The sequence below is a fragment of the Neolamprologus brichardi genome, chromosome 4 (genome assembly GCF_056152115.1).
Source record: "Neolamprologus brichardi isolate AB-2024 chromosome 4, ASM5615211v1, whole genome shotgun sequence".
Lineage (NCBI taxonomy): Eukaryota > Metazoa > Chordata > Actinopteri > Cichliformes > Cichlidae > Neolamprologus > Neolamprologus brichardi.
Window position 1 is genome coordinate 9,650,921 of NC_142107.1, and position 18,065 is coordinate 9,668,985.

Genomic DNA, 18,065 nt, shown 5'->3' on the forward strand with positions numbered 1-18,065 from the left:
TCATGTTTGTGGCTGTAATGTGACAAAATGTGGAAAAGTTCAAGGGGGCCAAATACTTTTGCAAGCCACTGTAGTATATTGTGTAAAGTAATCCTTACCTGTCAAGGAAAAATTGACACCTTTTCCTCTGTTAATCAAATCCTTTTCTTTTTCTCTGCAGTTAGTGGTACTCCTTGAAATCTTAGAAAAAAACATCTAGACTTGGGTGGTGGTGATGAATCTTTGTTTTCTTTTTGTTTAGCGTGACGTGTTCTTTCTGTTGTATTTACAGGTCTTGTTGAGTGATATCTACACAGACCCAGGGACAAGAGTGGTGGTCAAGGAGTTGAAAGCTAATGCAAGTGCCAAGGAGCAGAATGACTTCCTGCAGCAAGGGGATCCATACAGGTAAAAGCTGATGTTTCTCTCTTTGAGAGCACCCCATTTGCAGAGAGCTGTTATTGTTTTTCAGAAGGTTATGGTTAGGGTCATCAACTTATCAAAGACTGTTTTGTTTACTGCACCCGGAGCATCTTTCCTCTTACTTATTGCATCAGTAATTGCAATGTATAGTTTGCTTATTTTAAACTTTTCTGTAACCTGATGGTCATCAAATCAATGACCTGTTATGTCAATTTGGTTTTCAGAGTTTTGCAGCACCCAAACATACTCCACTGCCTTGGACAGTGTGTTGAGGCGATTCCCTTCCTACTGGTTTTTGAGTACTGTGAAATGGTAAGTAACTACATGCTTTTCAAAATACACCAGTACAGGTATTATGTCAATAATACCATATGTACATGGGAATTAAATTAAGCTGTTGTCAATCTACCATCTACAGTCCTTGTCCAAGAATTTTCAGTGATTGTGAGGTGGCTGTGCTTATGGTGTTTTTAGCTACCACTCACCTAGAAATTTGTATTCATTGAGGAAATTGAGGAGTTTGAGAATTAGCTCATACACAGGTATTTAAAAGATAGTACTCCTTAAAAACTGTTTATCAACTTGTGATATGTGAGAGATGCTCAAATTTCGCAAGAAACTGGTTCTTAGCAACGTCAGCCCCTAAATATAGTAGTGAGACTACCCGGTCTAGGTGTGTCTTTAGTCACCAGACCTACTCTGGAGTGATAAGACCAGATAGAGACACTATTATAAACTTGGCAAACTGAGCTTTTTTTCTGCGATATGACACATTGCACTTGTGATTTAGATAACTATATCAGGGATATTCCTGGCAACTAATTTCTTAGTCGCCTAACAGATTGTTCTAAAACTAAGAAACTCAGATATTAATGTAAATTAAATTTAATGGGCATTGTCAAAAAAATCCATATTCTTCAATAATGAATCATTAGCTTAAATGCATGGCACTTTGCATTATGCATTATGAACCTGTGTTATACTCCAAACAGATAAGAAAGGCGAAAAACACTTAAACTAACCGGCTCAAACTGGCTCCTTTCGATGTGTAGGAGTAGTGGCTCTACTCTGAGCCCCTCCTGAATGACTGAACTCCGTACAATATCGCTAAGGGAGAGCCCATCCACGTTTTGGAGAAAGCTGAGTTCCGCCGCTTGTATCTATGTTCTCATTCTAGTAGTTTTAACATAAAGATCAGGCCTAGATTAACACATTTATAGTATTTCTCAACAACGATGGCAGATGACTGTATAACATTTAGGATACAATAATTTATTGGCATTGGAGATCAATTACAATTTGAACAAATGGCTTAAATGACTACTACGTCTGGTACCAACTAGTGACAACAGTGACTATTAGACGTGTAAGTGACTAGTCGCGCACATCCCTAAACTACACATTTTATGGCTCATTATAGTACCTTAATTACCTCGTCAGCATGCACTTTTTATGGCGGTTGTAACTGCTGAAGGCCAGTGTATGGTGCTTTGTAAGGGTTTGTTTGCAGAGCTCTCTGCCTATACGAAAGAATTATGGGAATTCACCTGACACAGAGGGTATGGAGACACTATTTTGTGCACTCCTCCAGCAAGCCAGTGGAGCATTATCCCTGGCTGATTGAATGTTGACTGGTTGGAAACATGTTAAACAGCAAAGAAGCACAGACAGTGGGTGCTGTGGATAGTACAATATAAAGACATTCGTTGTACCCTTTGATCTCGGTTTCTTCTGCAGCCAGTAGTTTTGATTATGGTGCACTATTTTTTCATGCTGCCCCCTAAAGTGGCAGCAGATATGAGGCAGACATTTGTCTACCTGCTCAGCATCAGCACCATACCAAGCTGGAGAGTTCATGCACTCATTACTTTACCAAATGATTATTGAAGATCATTTTTTTTCCTATGTTTTAAACTTAAGATAATATGTATATGTTGTTGAATAAGTTAAGTTGTTGCCAGTTTTCTTTTATAAATATGGTAAAGATAATGGTTTAAACCCAAAAAATAAAAAAATAATTACTTAAAAAACCCAAACTGTCCACTCAAAGCCAAGAAAATGAATGATCTAATCATAATGAAGTTACTCAGACTACATTATGGCAGCTGATTTATTCACTCTTCTCCTTTATTTATTCTGGATGGGTTGAGTTCTGACTGAGGGAAAGCTCTCTTCTCCTGCCTCCTCCTTCTCCGGCCCGAGTTACATAGTTACTCTAAGCTAGGGACCTCTCACATTCCCACCTCGCCCAGCAAAGCAACAGGCTCCATTTACGCTCCTCTGGTGTCAGATCCCCCAGTTGCTGTGTTTGTGCATTTTTATTGCTGGCACCTTGTGTGTGTGTTAGCGGCTGTTGAGTGCAGTAAACTAAGCTCTTTCTAAAGAAACCTATGGGTGCACGCTGATGAATGCAAAAAGCCAAGAGTGCTGTCTAAAAATATAAACCACCCTGTCATTTCTGTTTGATTTATGTAGCAGGACAAACCTTGACTTTGACTTTGAAGTTGTGTTGGAGAAAACAGATATATATAGATATATTTTAATGTTTATATATATATATATATATTATTTTAATGTTAGTAATGTTAGGCCTGTCTGTAAATGTAGAGTTTGTACCCAGGTAAGGGGTAAGGTAACACTGTTTGGAGCAACTTTCTCCTTGCTTCCCAGTTCTCTGACATGTCCCTCAGTGTCCAGTTCAACTTATCTTGCCAGGGATTGCGTAACCTCACTAGACTGGGGTATTGTCAGCTGCCCAGACCTGGCAGATAACCTGGCATTGTGGTTTTTCCCAGCCAACTCTCGTAATGGTTCTGACAGGACATGGAAGTGAGTCAAGGTGAATGAGTTATTATGAATGCGTGCAAGCTATTAGGGAGGATGGCATGATGAAGAGCAAGTCCTGTTGTTGAAGGCGATAATGTGTGAGGGTAGCACGACTGAGTGATGTGTATGCTCACTATCCCTTGCTAGATAAAAGTTTTGAGGCCTTTATTCAAGTACGGTTCGGGTCTCGTCCTTATACAGGATACATTTCCGTTCTATCAGTGTGATAAGCTATATAAGCAAGATGAGCAAAATAAGCTGCTGACACTTGCTTCATGAAGAAACAAGTGTTGAAGTGCTTGTGTTGCATGTAAAGTAAGGGATGACTTGCTGATAGCGTCTTCCTACTTGAGGCCGTGTCAATCATCTGCTACATGTCGAAACATGAAATGTGACACTGCAGCTGCCCAGCGGACAAGGTGAATCCCAAAAAGCCAATGTACTGTGACGTTCCCTCTGGCAGGTTTTTGATTGATGGCGGTTTTTATGTTTTGTATCACCCATGCCAGTAATCCTGACTGAAAGTATTTTAGACATCAAAATACATCCAGCAACTGGTACATGGGCCGCAGAATGTCACATTCTGTAGTGTTAGTGAAAGCTTCAACTGCGTGGATTTTCTGCCTAGTGATTGGCCAAGATGTTTGTTGACCGTTTTCTAGTTCAATGTCTCAGACAAGTGGCAGTTCTTCTTTTTAGATCTCAAAATTCACCTTTGTCCTTTTTAACTGTTACAACAGCAATCGCTGTGATTGCTTTTTCTCTTTGTAATATTGTAAAGAAGTTACACCATCACCCTGTGAGCAAGGTTATGCTGTTGTTGCCCATTCTCACAACTGCTTTTATTGAAAATCAATTATTTTTTTAAACTTGAACCGATTTAACAAAGGTGCTTATCCTTGGCCTGCTGTGGTTCTAATATCCAGTCGCAGAATTCAGCAGTAGAAAGCACTTAAAATAGCTTTTTTTCTTTTCCCCACCACTGTTAACTTGATCGTGTGATTACTGAGTTAGGCACGAATCTGTGTTGGAACCTTTACATATCCTTGTTATAAACAGGCTAGACACCAGACTTTAATTGTTTTGGCCTTTCATGGTGAATGTCATTTCATTAACAGCGCTGGATCCCCATGAACCCAAACCTAATCACCTGCTTCACATAAAGATAGGCACGCAGTATCACTTACCATATATTGAATATAGCTCTTCAGTGAACACCCCTTCTCAGAGCTATGTGTCTGTCTCTGTCTCTGTGTGTGTGTGTGTGTGTGTGTGTGTGTGTGTGTGTGTGTGTGTGTGTTTGTGTGGAATAAGCAAACAAATAGTGCTTACATAAGACGACTGATCTAAGCTGCTTGCACTGAAATGGCTCAAGGAAAAGTAAACCCTTTGTAAACACACACGCAGACTTCCATGCTCAGTAAATCCATGGGATTTGACATTTTTATTAAAGCATTATTAGCATTATCAGTGGATTCTAAATACACTAGCATTATTTTTAAAAGAAACATTTGTTTAATCTACATCAATTCCCCTGACAGTTTGATTTGTCAGAATCACTACTTCATGACTTTTTGCTGTGAAACTTAATGAGAACTGAGTAAACTAACAATCCTTGGTCTTTACTAAAATTCTATAACAATACATTTCAAAAATAAGAAAATTGCAGATTGCCTCTTGTGAATGGTTGAAGGTTATTTGTTTTTTTTTTTGCCTGACTTGTCTTCGCTTTTAAAACTTTCAGTTATCGGTCTGAAAAGTTTTGGTTAAAGTGTTCACAGCAACTCCCCGTTGACTGTGTTTTGAAACTGCACTCATCTGAGATCCAGCTCCATCACAACGACCCCTGCAGGACTGTCACTCTGATAACTTACAGCATTTTGTGTCCTTTATCAGGTTCATGTCTGTGTTTATTGTTTAGAGGGGACTTCAGTCTGAACCCCATCAGGCAAATTTATTTCCCTTGTCTGAACTGGATTCTTTTGTACCCATATACCTGTGACACAGCAATACTCATTAAACCGCCTTACCCTTATTTGTTTTTCTCACATGTCAGCAGTGAGAAGTGCTGAGAAGTCAGGAAGAAGAAGGGGACTCTGCTGCCCCTGTGTGGCGATGTCTCCACATTGCATTTAATTATTGCCACTTGATAAATTCTTCCCATTGCTAGAATACATACGAGGTTCTGCTGCATTTGTTGAATGTTTATTCCTGATACTAATGAGCGAATGTGTTTATCTGTGTGTGTGCCTCTGCAGGGGGATTTGCGAGGCTATCTTTCTCAGCAGGACTGGATGTTCAGAAATGCCGAGTTGCTGCAGCTGCAGAGGATGGCCTGTGAAATTGCTGCTGGTGTCACTCACCTTCACAAACACAACTTCCTGCACAGGTAGCACTTCAGAGCTGCAACACTTTTAGCTACCTCTCAGTTTTGATCCACTAAGCTAAACGTTGTGCTTTTCCTTCCACTCAATACAGCTGGTGTTTCGGGAAATGCTTTTCTGTCTAGTGGTCACTGACAACTAGGCAGAAAAGATTGTATTGACTGTATAATCAAATTGTGTGCTCCAGTTGTATTTTAATGTTAACAAAGATAAGTAGAAATGTTGGTGATTTTTATTTAATGAATGTACTTGACTAACATGTTTATTCTGAAATCCCAATATACTAAAATCACACAAAGTATGTGCTCTTATTCTTTTTAATGTTTATCCTATAGATACATTTTACTAGGTGCGTACCACCAAGTATCTCTTGGCAAGTATTTAGTCATTATCATTCCATAATAATATTATAAAGACAAGGGTCAACTAATAGTTTTACTTTTGTGCTGACTGCCCAGCCACTCTAAGGAGTACCAGTGGTGTCCAAAAATGGTGTGCACAGCAGAGAAGGCTGCGTTTCATTTTCACCCCAGTCTGTACTGGATGTCTGGCTGCCAGCCAGCAGGGGGGTACAAGGGGGGTTGGGAACTTGGGGAACATACGATGCTCAGCTCATCAGCTCTATTTTGCCTGCTCAGAATAAGCTCAGGGGGTTCCAATTACACAGCTCCCATGCATTGCCACAGTGTCAGCTGTCTTCTGCCAAAGGGATATGATGATTCTGCTTTTTGCGTGTAAGTGGATAGCCTCATATTGGGCGTTGTGTTTTAATCCTTGTTACTACTCAACTAGAGTTCTACAAGCCTGTTCTCATGTGAACTCATTTATTCTGCAATCGTAAAAATGTTTCTGTGGCACTTTTAACCACAGAATATTTAAAAAAAAAAAAAAAAAAAAAAAAAAAAAAAGTACCACCAACTGAACAACACTGCACATAGACACATGCTGGCAGAAATGACAGAGAGGATGGTTATGTAGCAGTACCATGTGCTGTACACGCCGTATCCAAAGCTGAAACCTCAGCTTCGTAATGCAAGGGTGAAATTGGACCCGTTACAGAATAAATTGCATAGTGTACTGCGTGCCATGAATAGATTCCCAATAGGAAGACGTGGACAGGGGTGTTTAAGCCATTATAAGACATTTTTGTGCTTTTTCATTAGGGTTTACCAGGATTTTGATTGTATTATTCTACTACAAAAGTGTTAATGTGTTAATGATTGTGTTAATAATTGTGTTAATGTTTAATAAGATCACCTTTTTATAATATAAAAGAAGAAAAATGTAATCTAATCCAGTGCCAAATCACAGAAGTGATCATCTTAAAATGCTTTATATTGTATAGTAAGGTAGGTAGGGTTTCTATCTAACAGCTTGCACTGTTTATTTTCCTGTAATCCGCGGCGTATTATGCTATGTTTTCCTCCTGTGTTAGTCGAAGCATCCTAAAGGATCAAATACCCTTTGCCTGAACAATTACAGTGCTATCTTTGACTGCAGGTTTTATTTGCTGCTGCATTTACATTGTATCTGATTTTTTTTTTTTTTTTTTTTTGACAGTGGGGAGCAAAGTTATTTTTATGCATTTTCTATAAAAGATCTTTGTCAGTTGTTCTTGGACTCTGCATTTATTGACTGGATTAGGTTACTAGATTATATTATTCTTTCTGTATTAACAATGACAGTTCAATACAAAGACATATTAGTTATGTTGCTTTTTCTGCTGGCAACCATGATACCAAATTGCGCAAGTGTCTGTATGGATGGTAAGGTATGGAAGCGACCACTGCTGTGGCATGCATTAACCTTGTAGGGTTAAGATATTGGACTTGCTTCCTCACTGCTGTGTTACTGTATGTTGGACTGTCAGCCAGGAGCAGAGGACATGGGACAGGAGAGTTTAAAATACAGCTCCATTTATCTTACAGGGGTTTCAGTGGGTCTGACAGTAGCTGGGCCATGTGCATGCAAGAATACTTGTGTCAGCAGGGTTTGTCATTGGGTGGGTAAAAAGGACTTGGAGCTTGTGGACAGGGAATGCTGCAGGGCTAGAGGGAAACCAAAGCCTGCCTCTTCAGTCAGTGTGAATGAACTACCATATGGCTGTTTAATGAGCAGACAGAGTCTCAAGAGCTTGTGACGCCCTCCCCTGGCAGATTAACAAAAAGTCTGCACAGCCTGTGGTTCCCTCCAGAAATCATATCCTGCTGCTGGATGCACAGTCAGGAATAGTCCCCACAGCTTGTTGCAGTGTGAAAGACAGATAAAATAAGAAAGCCCCTGTTCTAATTTACTGTAAATGTTTAAGTGTTTTGTGGTCCTTGCAAAACTTTCCTCACTTGATTCTTGTTGATCGTTTTGCACACTCCTTTTTTATACTTCTAAATGGTAATGGCTAGACTATTAGGCTAAACAAAACCGAATAAGCTAAATAATTTCATTAGTGATGGCCTCGGTCTTTCTTCCAAATCTGTGAATGCTGTAGCAATTGTGAATTTGTCTTGAATGTCTTCACCACTCAAAATGTAATGCTCATGTCTGTGTTTATGCTCCTGTAGTGATCTAGCACTGAGGAACTGCTACCTGACTGCAGACCTCACAGTCAAAGTGGGAGACTATGGCATTGGACCCTGCAGATATAAAGTAAGGAGAAACCTTAAGTGAGATGCATAAAAGTGTTAAAAGTGCAAAGAATAAAGCATTATATGAATGGATGAATACGCACGAATTGATTTGAGTAGTTAGTAAGTAGGCAAGCACTGTTTAAATGCAACCAGCTGCAAATGAACAGACTGAAAATAAACAGTCTTTATCAGAGGCTGGACATGTTTCCTTTGATCAACGATATATTTCACTGAAGAATTAATACTGTCCTCTCATATAACATGACATGCTGCATATGTCAGGAAGCTCTGTCTGCTGCATTCCTTTAATACTGCTGATCTGTCAGTTTGGCTGTCTGAATTTAATACTCATGATATAAGGTCACCCACTAGATCTATTTCTGTAAAGAAAGAGGGAGGCAGTGCAAGAGTGAACCACCTCAGTGAGAGCTAATAATTGTTTTATTTAGGTCATATTTCTGCAATATTTCTTGGAAAAAATTGTAAAAATTGTGTAACAGATTGTTTTTAAACTGTGCTACCATAGGAGGATTACATCATCACAGAGGATGATGTGTATGCACCCCTTCGTTGGTTGGCTCCTGAGCTGGTAGGCGAGCGCCATGGTGGCGTAATTTCTATGGAACAGACCAAGCCAAGCAATGTGTGGTATGTACCAGATTTCAGCCCTGCACTGACACTAGAGGGCATTTCAAAAACTGACTCACACATCCAGGCTCACTTGCTGTCATTAGAGAAGTTAACCTGGATCTGTTTTTTTAAAAAGCAGCTTTTTAAAACTCCCGATTTAGTCTCCCAAAGAACTGTATTAATGTGTTATAACAGGTATTCTAAGTAGAGCCAAATCCACAATAGCTCAAATATACATACATGTAATTGGAACATGATTTATTTTTGGAATACAACAAAGTAAAGTATCATAGTAAATGATTACTTACAGTTTTGCTAATGTTCAGCAGATTAAAACAACAATTCTGACAGTTCACCAACTGTACATCTCTCCTCACAGTATTCTTTTTGAGCCCCTCCATGACTTCACAGTTACTACTGCCTGTTTTAGTCAGGACAATCTTACAAATGAGTTGTAGTTATATTTTAGTTATATTTAGTAGTTATATCAGTTATATTTTCTTTATTGAATAAAGGTTACATTAAAAACTCTATTATCCAAGTACCTAATTTGCCACTGAATACAACTATGTTGACATTCTAAATGTTTCCTGAGGTAAAGAGAAAGTTAATATTTATTATGTAATCCCACAGCTACACTGAATCTACAGCAAATACAATTTCCAACCACTTTATTAGGTACTGTTTAAGGCAATTATCTAATCAGCCAATCACATGGCAACAGCACAATGCATTTAGTCATGTAGACATGGTCAAGACAACTTGTACTTTCATCAAGTTCAAACCGAGCATCAGAATCGGGAAGAAAGTGACCTTGAACATGGTATGTTCGTTGGTCCCAGATGTTCTGGTCTGAGTATTTTGGAAACTGCTGATTTTCCCACACAGTCTTCTCAAGTGTTTACAGAGAATGTTCTAAAAAAAACTCTGGACACATAAGCAGTGCACGTTTTGTGTAGGGATTTGTGAAGCCCAGTCCAAACATGATAAGCTTTCACTGTGAGATTAAGTTGTCTTTAGCTACTTTAGCAACTCAACACAGCGCTACAAAAATCGAGGGGTTTTACCAATTTTGTGTGAAACTGGTAAATAACTACCTATAGACAACAGTTGACTGTGTAAAGTTACTGAAGTTACATTGTCTGGTACCTTACTGACAAAAATAATGCTGATGCTGGTATATGTAATAAAATACAAGCACTTTATGATCCATTTCTGTGTAAACTTGGCTGTGTTGTGGAGTCATATAGAAAATTCATCTAGTTTCAGAAATGTAAAGCAGGTACCTGTGGCACATATGCATTGCTTATCCTTCTAGTACAACTTTTTTTTTTTTTAAATCCTCAATTGTCTGTAGGGCATTGGGGGTCACATTATGGGAGCTCTTTGAGAATGCTGCTCAGCCGTACCCACATCTGTCTGACCGAGAAGTTCTCAACCATGTGATCAAGGAGCAACAAGTCAAGTTGTTCAAGCCACAACTGGAACTTCCCTACTCTGATAGATGGTGAGTCCCTGGAAGATGGCTATTTAAGCAGCTTGCATTAAAATTGTTAAATTTAAAACTAATGACAATTATTAGGCTGTTAGCAATATAAAGTGTCTAATTTTTTATTTTTTCTGTAACTGTAGGTATGAAATTTTGCAGTTCTGTTGGCTGTCTCCAGACAAACGGGCCACAGCAGAGGAAGTACACCGTCTCCTCATCTATCTGCGTATGCAAGGCCAGAAGGACATAGAAGAAGATTTCGAGCAACGCTGGGATGCACTGAAGCCTAACCCCACTATGCGGCAGACCACTGTTAGCCATTCCTCCTTCCCAATCTTGGAACAGTTTGCTGATGATGCCCTAAGACAAGAAATAGATGAAATTCTGACTGTGACTGAAACAAGCAAAGGTCTCAGCTTTGAGTATGTTTGGGAAGCGGCTAAGCATGACCACTATGATGGTAACCATGGACGTTCAGGCGTAGACACAACACTAAACTACCACAGCATGTTCTTTCCTGTTTCCAGTGAAGATATTCAGGCTCATTTCCCTGATCCTTCAACTAGCGCAGCAGGAGGAGAAAGTGGGAACACTCCAGGATTTCCTGGGATCTTACCGGTGTTTGATGCACAAAAGCCATCTAATGGGAATGAATATTATATCCAACTAGAAGAGCAAGGGGAGAGCACTGTTGGGGAGGACGGGAATAGAGAACCAGATATGGGCTTTGGTTCAAGTGGGCAAGATTTCGTTGTGCTCCAAGATGTGCGGCTAGATGAGTCAAGCACAGATGCCGACTTTTTCCACCAAAGTATTGACTCAAAGGATTCATATTTACCAGACAGCCACATCTGGTCGTCTCTTGAAAATGACAGTCCGTACCACACCAACATTTTTACAGAAGATGGGTCAAAACAAGAAGACTCGCCTTCCTGGAGGCAGAATTTTATGGAGCTTCCAGAGCGCAGCGGAAACCCTTTCCTTGAAGGGGGAACTTTAGAGGGTGAAGCAGTGAATAGAGATGGAAGCTATGGGGATGCTTTTTTAGGGGAACCCACTAAGGTGGTGAATTCTGTGGAAGCAAAGGATGAAAACATGAATGGAAAAAGTCTTTTGAGTACTGAAAAACTAGCAGATAATTTTATGTTTCTTAAAGATCAAACCCTAATGAAGGAGGGTGCTAGTTTCTTAAGCCCACAACCAAATTTTCTTTTACCTGGTTTAGCCCACGAACCAGAGGAAGCATTCAAAATGAATTCTTGGGATAAGCTTGACTCGTTAGGCAGCTTAAACACAGCAGACACTTATTTTAAATCGGCAGCAAGTAGCACATCCTCAAGACACGAACTTCTAGACTCTCCAAGTAACAGTTTGGGGGAGTTTTGTCAGTCTCTAGAAAATGAGACACTGGTGCCTTCCATTACAGTGGTCACAGAAGATGACACAAGCAACCAGCTGCCAGCTAGAAATAGTTCTTCCACAGAAGACCTTGGTCTGTTGCAATCCTCAAACAGAGGTGTAGACTCTGGTTTTGATTCTACCTCAGAGAGGTTTGAGGTTCTCATCAGTCACACTGATGACCACACCACTGCAATATCTGACAGTGCCAATACAGATTCTTTGTGCACAGATGCCAAAATTCCCAGCCTTGAAGATGACCTTGGAACCTCAAAGGATGACACTCAGCCCATAGAAAGTAAAATGCCTGAACCCCTGCCAGCTCAAGTATTACCTTCAGATAATGGACACAGTGAAGATCTAACAAGTAATGATTTGTTGAGTGAGCTAATTGAGGATGCAGATATACAAATGGAAACCACTCTGTCTGATCATGAAGAATCATTTATGGATACCAATGGGCATCGTCATGATAGAGCTTCTCTTCTGGTGTCGGGTCCATCTTTAGACCAGATCAGCCAGGACAGTTTATTGGAAGACAGTATGTCCACCACTGTTCCAACTGTAGAGAACTTTGCTGAAACACCAGACTCATTAGACTCACTTGACATCCACAGGCTTGGAGAGCAAGGAGATGAACTGAATGCTCAAATTGCTCAACACAAACTCCAACCTCCATACAGGATATCAGATAGTGGTTATGAGACTGAGAATCTGGAGTCTCCTGAGTGGAACTCTCAGCCAAATGTCCAAGATTCCTCTCCTGTAAAAAATGGCTTGAGTGTTACCAAAGAAGAAGAGGAGACAGAAGAGCTCACAACTGCGGCAAGTCTAGTTCCGCCGAAAATCATAATCTCCGAAGTAGAGGGTGTGCTAGATACTCGCAGTGAAGATCCCAGTGAGGAAGATCAACCAGATAATGAAGGTCCTGCTGAGGAACCAATTATGGGAAGTAATTACAGAGACTCTGCATACTTTTCTGACAATGAATCAGAACCTGAAAAGAAGTCTGAAGAAATAACTGCAGGTGGTTCTGTTGAAGACACGTGGCTGAGGAACTCCACTGATGAGGTTCCCGAGGCTTCTCGAGCTCCTGCACTGGAGGCTTACAAGGAAAAAGATATTGACTCTTTATTTTCTCTACCTGCTGAATCACAAGACAAGGATGTTAAGGAGATGGTTTCAGTAGCAGTTTCAGATATCACAGAAAATGGTGAAAACCAGGTGGTCGAGTCTACCAGCAGCTCCAATGAAGATGGAATTAAACCAGAGGTTTTCAAGGACACTGCATTTACTGATCACCAGGACCCCTCTGAAAGTCCAGAAACCTCAATACTTCCTTCTATAGCCCCAGCTAAGCCAGCAACAGAGAGTGTAGTTCACGCTAAACTCACCAGAACCGACACCAGTGATGGTCATAAAATTAAGGAGCCGGATGTGGAGGGGCGTTACCTGGGGAGGCGGGATGGGTCGGGCTTAGATGGGCAAGAAGATGGCGTAGATGCAGACGAGGAGGACGAGAACAGTGACGACTCGGATGACGACATGCGCGCGTACCAGCTGCACAGCTCTAGCTCAGAAAGCGAGGATGAAACCGTGCACCCGGTGCCAGTTGTTATCTCGGACGACAGTAGGGCGAAGAACCTGAAGAGCTTGTTAAAACCCACATCTCTGAACATCGGAGCATCATCTTTCCCATTTCCTGCAAGGTTTGGTGCGGATAACTCCAAAAGAGCCGTGTCTTTCTTTGATGATGTCACTGTCTACCTGTTTGACCAGGTAAAATTTTAGTCTGTGATCTTCATTCTCTTAGTTTGCGAGGGCAGCTGGTAATATGTGTTAACTGAATTAAATCTTATTTAGGAGACGCCCACCAAGGAACTGGGTGACCACTCCTTGGATTCAAACAGTCGGGTACCACAGTTCAGCAGTTCCACGCCTGCTGCCAGCTACCTGAACCGCTTTGCCAACTCTGAGAGCTCAACAGATGAAGAAGGTAATGCCACAAGTCAGCAATAAAAGCCTCTATTTGCACAAAGCATATGTCTTGATTCACTGACTAAATCTTTACAGGTGGTGGTTTTGAGTGGGATGATGACTTCTCCTCACCCGCACCCACCTTCCTGTCCAAGACGGGTAAAGACACGGTATCCAAGGCAAGGTCCTCATCTGCAGCGTCGTTTTCCTCTCCGGCCCCTGCAGTGGGGTCCATGCTGGATACCAGCTGGACCGGCTCTTCAAGCTACTCCCGTTTTTCCATCTCACCGGCCAGCATTGCCAGCTTTTCCCTTACCCATCTTACCGACTCTGATATTGAACAAGGAGGCAAGTAGAGCAGGCCAAACTGGTATACAGTCTTGAATGGATAGCTCAGTATTTTAGGAAGAAAATGTCCATGTCTGTGCAGTAAATACAAAACTTTAATGAAACCTTCCTCACTCAAACCTGAGTCTTCTCCTGATCTTTCACATATTAAACCAGTTTGTAAACCACTACACTGTACAGCTACAGTGTGCCACGTGCATGCATCAAATTCACAAACTTAGGAGGTGTGCATTCTTACTGAGCCCAGCTATTCTTGAATTGCAGTCTTGGTTCTAAGTTAAGCTAACCAATCTGATTCCATTGCGTTCCTAATTTTATTATATGTATGCAGGTGTCTGAATATATTAAGATTATGTTTAATTTGATGTCCACCACTGTCATCAGAGTTTACATGAACAATAAAATGGTTGTGTTTTCAGGGGTTTTACCAGATGACTAAACTTGTCTTTGTTCACACCAGGAAGCAGCGAGGACGGAGAGAAAGACTAGGGTGCTAAATGAAGGGACCGTTTATCTTCACACTACTGCGGAATGAAGCTACTCGCTCTTTTTTTGGGAGAACAGCCGAATAAGGACAACAGACGACGCAGTTTGTGGGGACAAACTGCAGATGCTTCTCTCAGGCAGAACTATTCTCAGCGGCGTGGCCATGAGAACAAAAGGCTGTAAACGGACATTAGGCAAATAAGACGGACGAGGCCCAGTCCCAGTCTGAGCCACATCACCTCTCCAGCTCCATCTGTGTGTGTGTGTGTGTGCGTGCGTGTGCGTGTTTGTATGATTTTTAGTTCAGTGCAATTAAAATGTTTTGGGGAGGGAAAACAAACTAACTGACATAGCTTCTAAATGTTTGGTTTAATGCCTCATCATGCGCATTCCAGGTGTTTGGCTGCTTCTTTTTGTTGTGTGTAAGTGCACTCCTTTTCTAGGACTTTTGCTTCACCAAAAAAAAAAAAAAAAAATTTATTTAATTAAAGAAAATCAACCCACTGGGCTGGTAAACGTATCACTACAGCCAAACAAGAATAAGCTCTTTGATTTCACACACACCTAAAACTGACAGCTTAATTTGTTCACTTTGCTCCTTCATGTCATGTGATTATTTCCGTGATTGCCTTTTATTTTAAAAACTTCCTGTTAAGTTTAATCACAGTCTCCTTTTTGGAGGGGAAGCCATGTGTGTTGTCTTTCTGTAGCAGCATTTGAATTAACGGGTTGTAACTGCTGTAGGTGCAATCCATGCATAGGATGACTGGAAGACTACACTACAGAGGCGACACACTGTATTGTCCTTTATGTTTTAAAGGAACATGTATAGTAAGCGGAGTCGAAGTTTGGAGAAATGTCGGTAAGAATTGTGGGATTGTCATGTCAGTCGTTAAAGAGGCGACCCAGCTGTAAGACAGTTGTGATGAATAACTTAAAACAAGTTGTTGTTGTTGTTTTTATTTTGTAAAGCTTTATTTTATCCTTGCGAATGTGCAGGAAGTCGCTTTGATGGTTGTCTCGATTACTTTGTCGCTGGGTCTCATTCCAGTGCCTGATGACGCTGAAAGACAAAGAGGCTGCACCCCTCGATTGATGATCGCTACAAAAAGTTTAGTGGGATGATGTTTTAAAAAAAAAAAAAAGAAGCTATTTTTAAATGTAAGGATGAAGAAAATGTCATGAGCTGTTTGTAATCAAATGTGCAATGAATTTCATAAATTGGTTTGAATCAGAGTTTGTAGGACAAGCTGACGAGCGTGTGCAGGGACTTTAAGCTTTCACAGCAACTCACTACTAGAACAACGACAACAACAACAAGAAACTCAATGCTGCTGCTTTTATAAACCCGAGTGTTGTGGGCGGAGTTGTTTGCCTTTTTCTTTTTTCAGCTTTGTGTCAAACTTCACTATTTCAGATTGCATTTCCATCTTAAATGACCCTTTCTGTTCAGCTTCTGCCTCTGAGTCTTATCATTTGCGGGGCCGTACGTACAGGGATGTGCATTCGTCGCGATCACTTTCTGTATAGAAGCGCAATGCAAATGGTTATAGATGAAGACAGACCTTTCCTGACATTTTTATGTAAGCTTTAAAATCTCTTATTTGAAACTGTAGGGTATACAGTTAAGGCTTTCCTTTCAATTGACCTTGAATATTTTGTCGCTGATGATGAGATGAGAAGCTGTACTTCACCCGTAATAGCTACACGTCCGTCTCACCTGCCCCATACAGACGACACTGTATCCCAGACAATGTTATCCTCTGTTTAAAACCAGCAGCCTGTGCTTCAGTTAAACTTGAACATCTATTTAAGGAAATCTTCTTTTATTTCACTACAGTATACATTTGCTTAATCTTGCACATTTGAGAAATGTAACTTAATGTTGAACTGTACTGATGTGTATATAAATGTTAATTTTTCTTTTTGTCTGTAAATGATGGGAAATTATGTAATTGAGTTCTAGGTATGAGGTTTCATTTTGTAACTTAAACTGAGTTGAATCAGAGGAACATATCACAGTCATCAGCTACAAGCAGTTAAATTAAGACAAACAAGCAGACGTGAAGTCATTCTGTCCTTTAAACTTGTAGAATTAAAAAAAATATTTTTACTTCATATTGATCATGCTTAGTGTGATTGAAATGTTTATAATTACACTGTTTAATATGAAAATAAATGCAAATGACTTCTAATAAAGGTTTGTGGCTCGTTCTGTTTTCAGTTGATAATCATGCAGGAGATTAACACGTTTAATTGGACTGAACAAGTTGGTGTATGAGGCTCAGGGCAGGCTGCACGGGTAATCTTAAGGCCTCGAGTAGGTTAAGATGTCAAAATGCACAGTGCCACATTTGGCAAAAACTAAAAGCAAATCAGCAAAAAATACCTCATCCCTGCTGTTGGTGTACAGGACCTGTCACCAACTCCACCATGAACTCCCCTGTATGCCAAAGTGCTCTAGAGACGAATGTTTGTTGGCTAAAGCTCGGTCCATGTAACACATCAATGATCTCAGGGGTGGCAGAATGACCCAGTCAGCTTTTCAACATGCGCAACGAATGATCGCAAACATCACTTAAACTGAAGCAATGCTGTAAAGAAGAGTGGGGTGAAAATTCCTCCACAGCAATGTGAGAGAGACTGATAGTCACTTATTGTTGCTAAAGCTGGTTCTAGAAGCTACTAAATCCTTCAGTGTACTTAAAGGTTTTTTTTTCTTACAGGACTGAATACAGAACTGTGAAAACAAGTTTCAGGGAACTCAGAAATGTGTTGGTGAACTCATGTAGATGTGGCTTTCCGAATCATCCCTGCTGTGTTCTGAGAGTGGCTGTGTAGTATAATATAATGTTAATGTTCATTGTGTTAGCACAGGTGTAAACTGTAAAGCTGAAAATATAGTGGTGGACTATCAACTATCCGATTATGGCCTTCCGTGTTATTCAGTGCCAAAAAATGCAGAAAAAAGCAGGATTTCCCACTGCAGTGAGTGCCACTCCCTTCAAGAACCAGAACAGTTCTACTTTCCATGACCGTTTAATCAAGCTGTCAGTTGAGGATTTATTTTTCTCAAACTACAGACGGATCAGTGTTCTTGATGCACAGGGTCCTACTTTTCTTTAGAGCCAGACCCAGTTTAAGCTGGGGGATGAAGAAGTAATACACACTGCTGTATTACATTTTCAACATCCCACATGGAGTAGCCTTTTGAAGTTTAGAGCAAAAATACTTTTGTGTGTGTGTGCATCTATTTTGGGATTATAGACTAAAAAAATAAGATCCCAGATTCTTTCAAATATACTCAGTTCAGAGCAGATTAAAATGGCCTATATGTGACAAAGGTCTTTTTTTAAATCCTGTGATCAGTGCTGGAAGGTCAGGGGATTTGTGCTGCAGCTGAAACATCCGCCTTCAATCAAAACTGCAGATTGTGTCTCGGATTTTTGAGATTCACTGCAGTTTGATACGTCTGCAGGACTTCACGGCAGACAGCTTTTG

The 18,065-nt window shown here is 40.5% G+C and overlaps 1 protein-coding gene across 1 annotated transcript in view; it reads left to right on the top strand.

Annotated features, from left to right (window-relative positions):
• Positions 1–16,763, top strand: part of lmtk2 (lemur tail kinase 2) — a 28,360-nt gene extending 11,597 nt beyond the window's left edge. Inside the window, exons 5-14 of the mRNA XM_087839768.1 lie at positions 272–387; positions 627–714; positions 5,487–5,617; positions 8,171–8,255; positions 8,763–8,884; positions 10,224–10,373; positions 10,499–13,532; positions 13,617–13,749; positions 13,827–14,082; positions 14,543–16,763. Of these exons, the coding sequence (XP_087695894.1) occupies positions 272–387; positions 627–714; positions 5,487–5,617; positions 8,171–8,255; positions 8,763–8,884; positions 10,224–10,373; positions 10,499–13,532; positions 13,617–13,749; positions 13,827–14,082; positions 14,543–14,567 (4,140 nt within the window). The 3' untranslated portion in view covers positions 14,568–16,763. The remainder of the gene's footprint in view (positions 1–271; positions 388–626; positions 715–5,486; positions 5,618–8,170; positions 8,256–8,762; positions 8,885–10,223; positions 10,374–10,498; positions 13,533–13,616; positions 13,750–13,826; positions 14,083–14,542) is intronic.
• Positions 16,764–18,065: the final 1,302 nt, after the last annotated feature.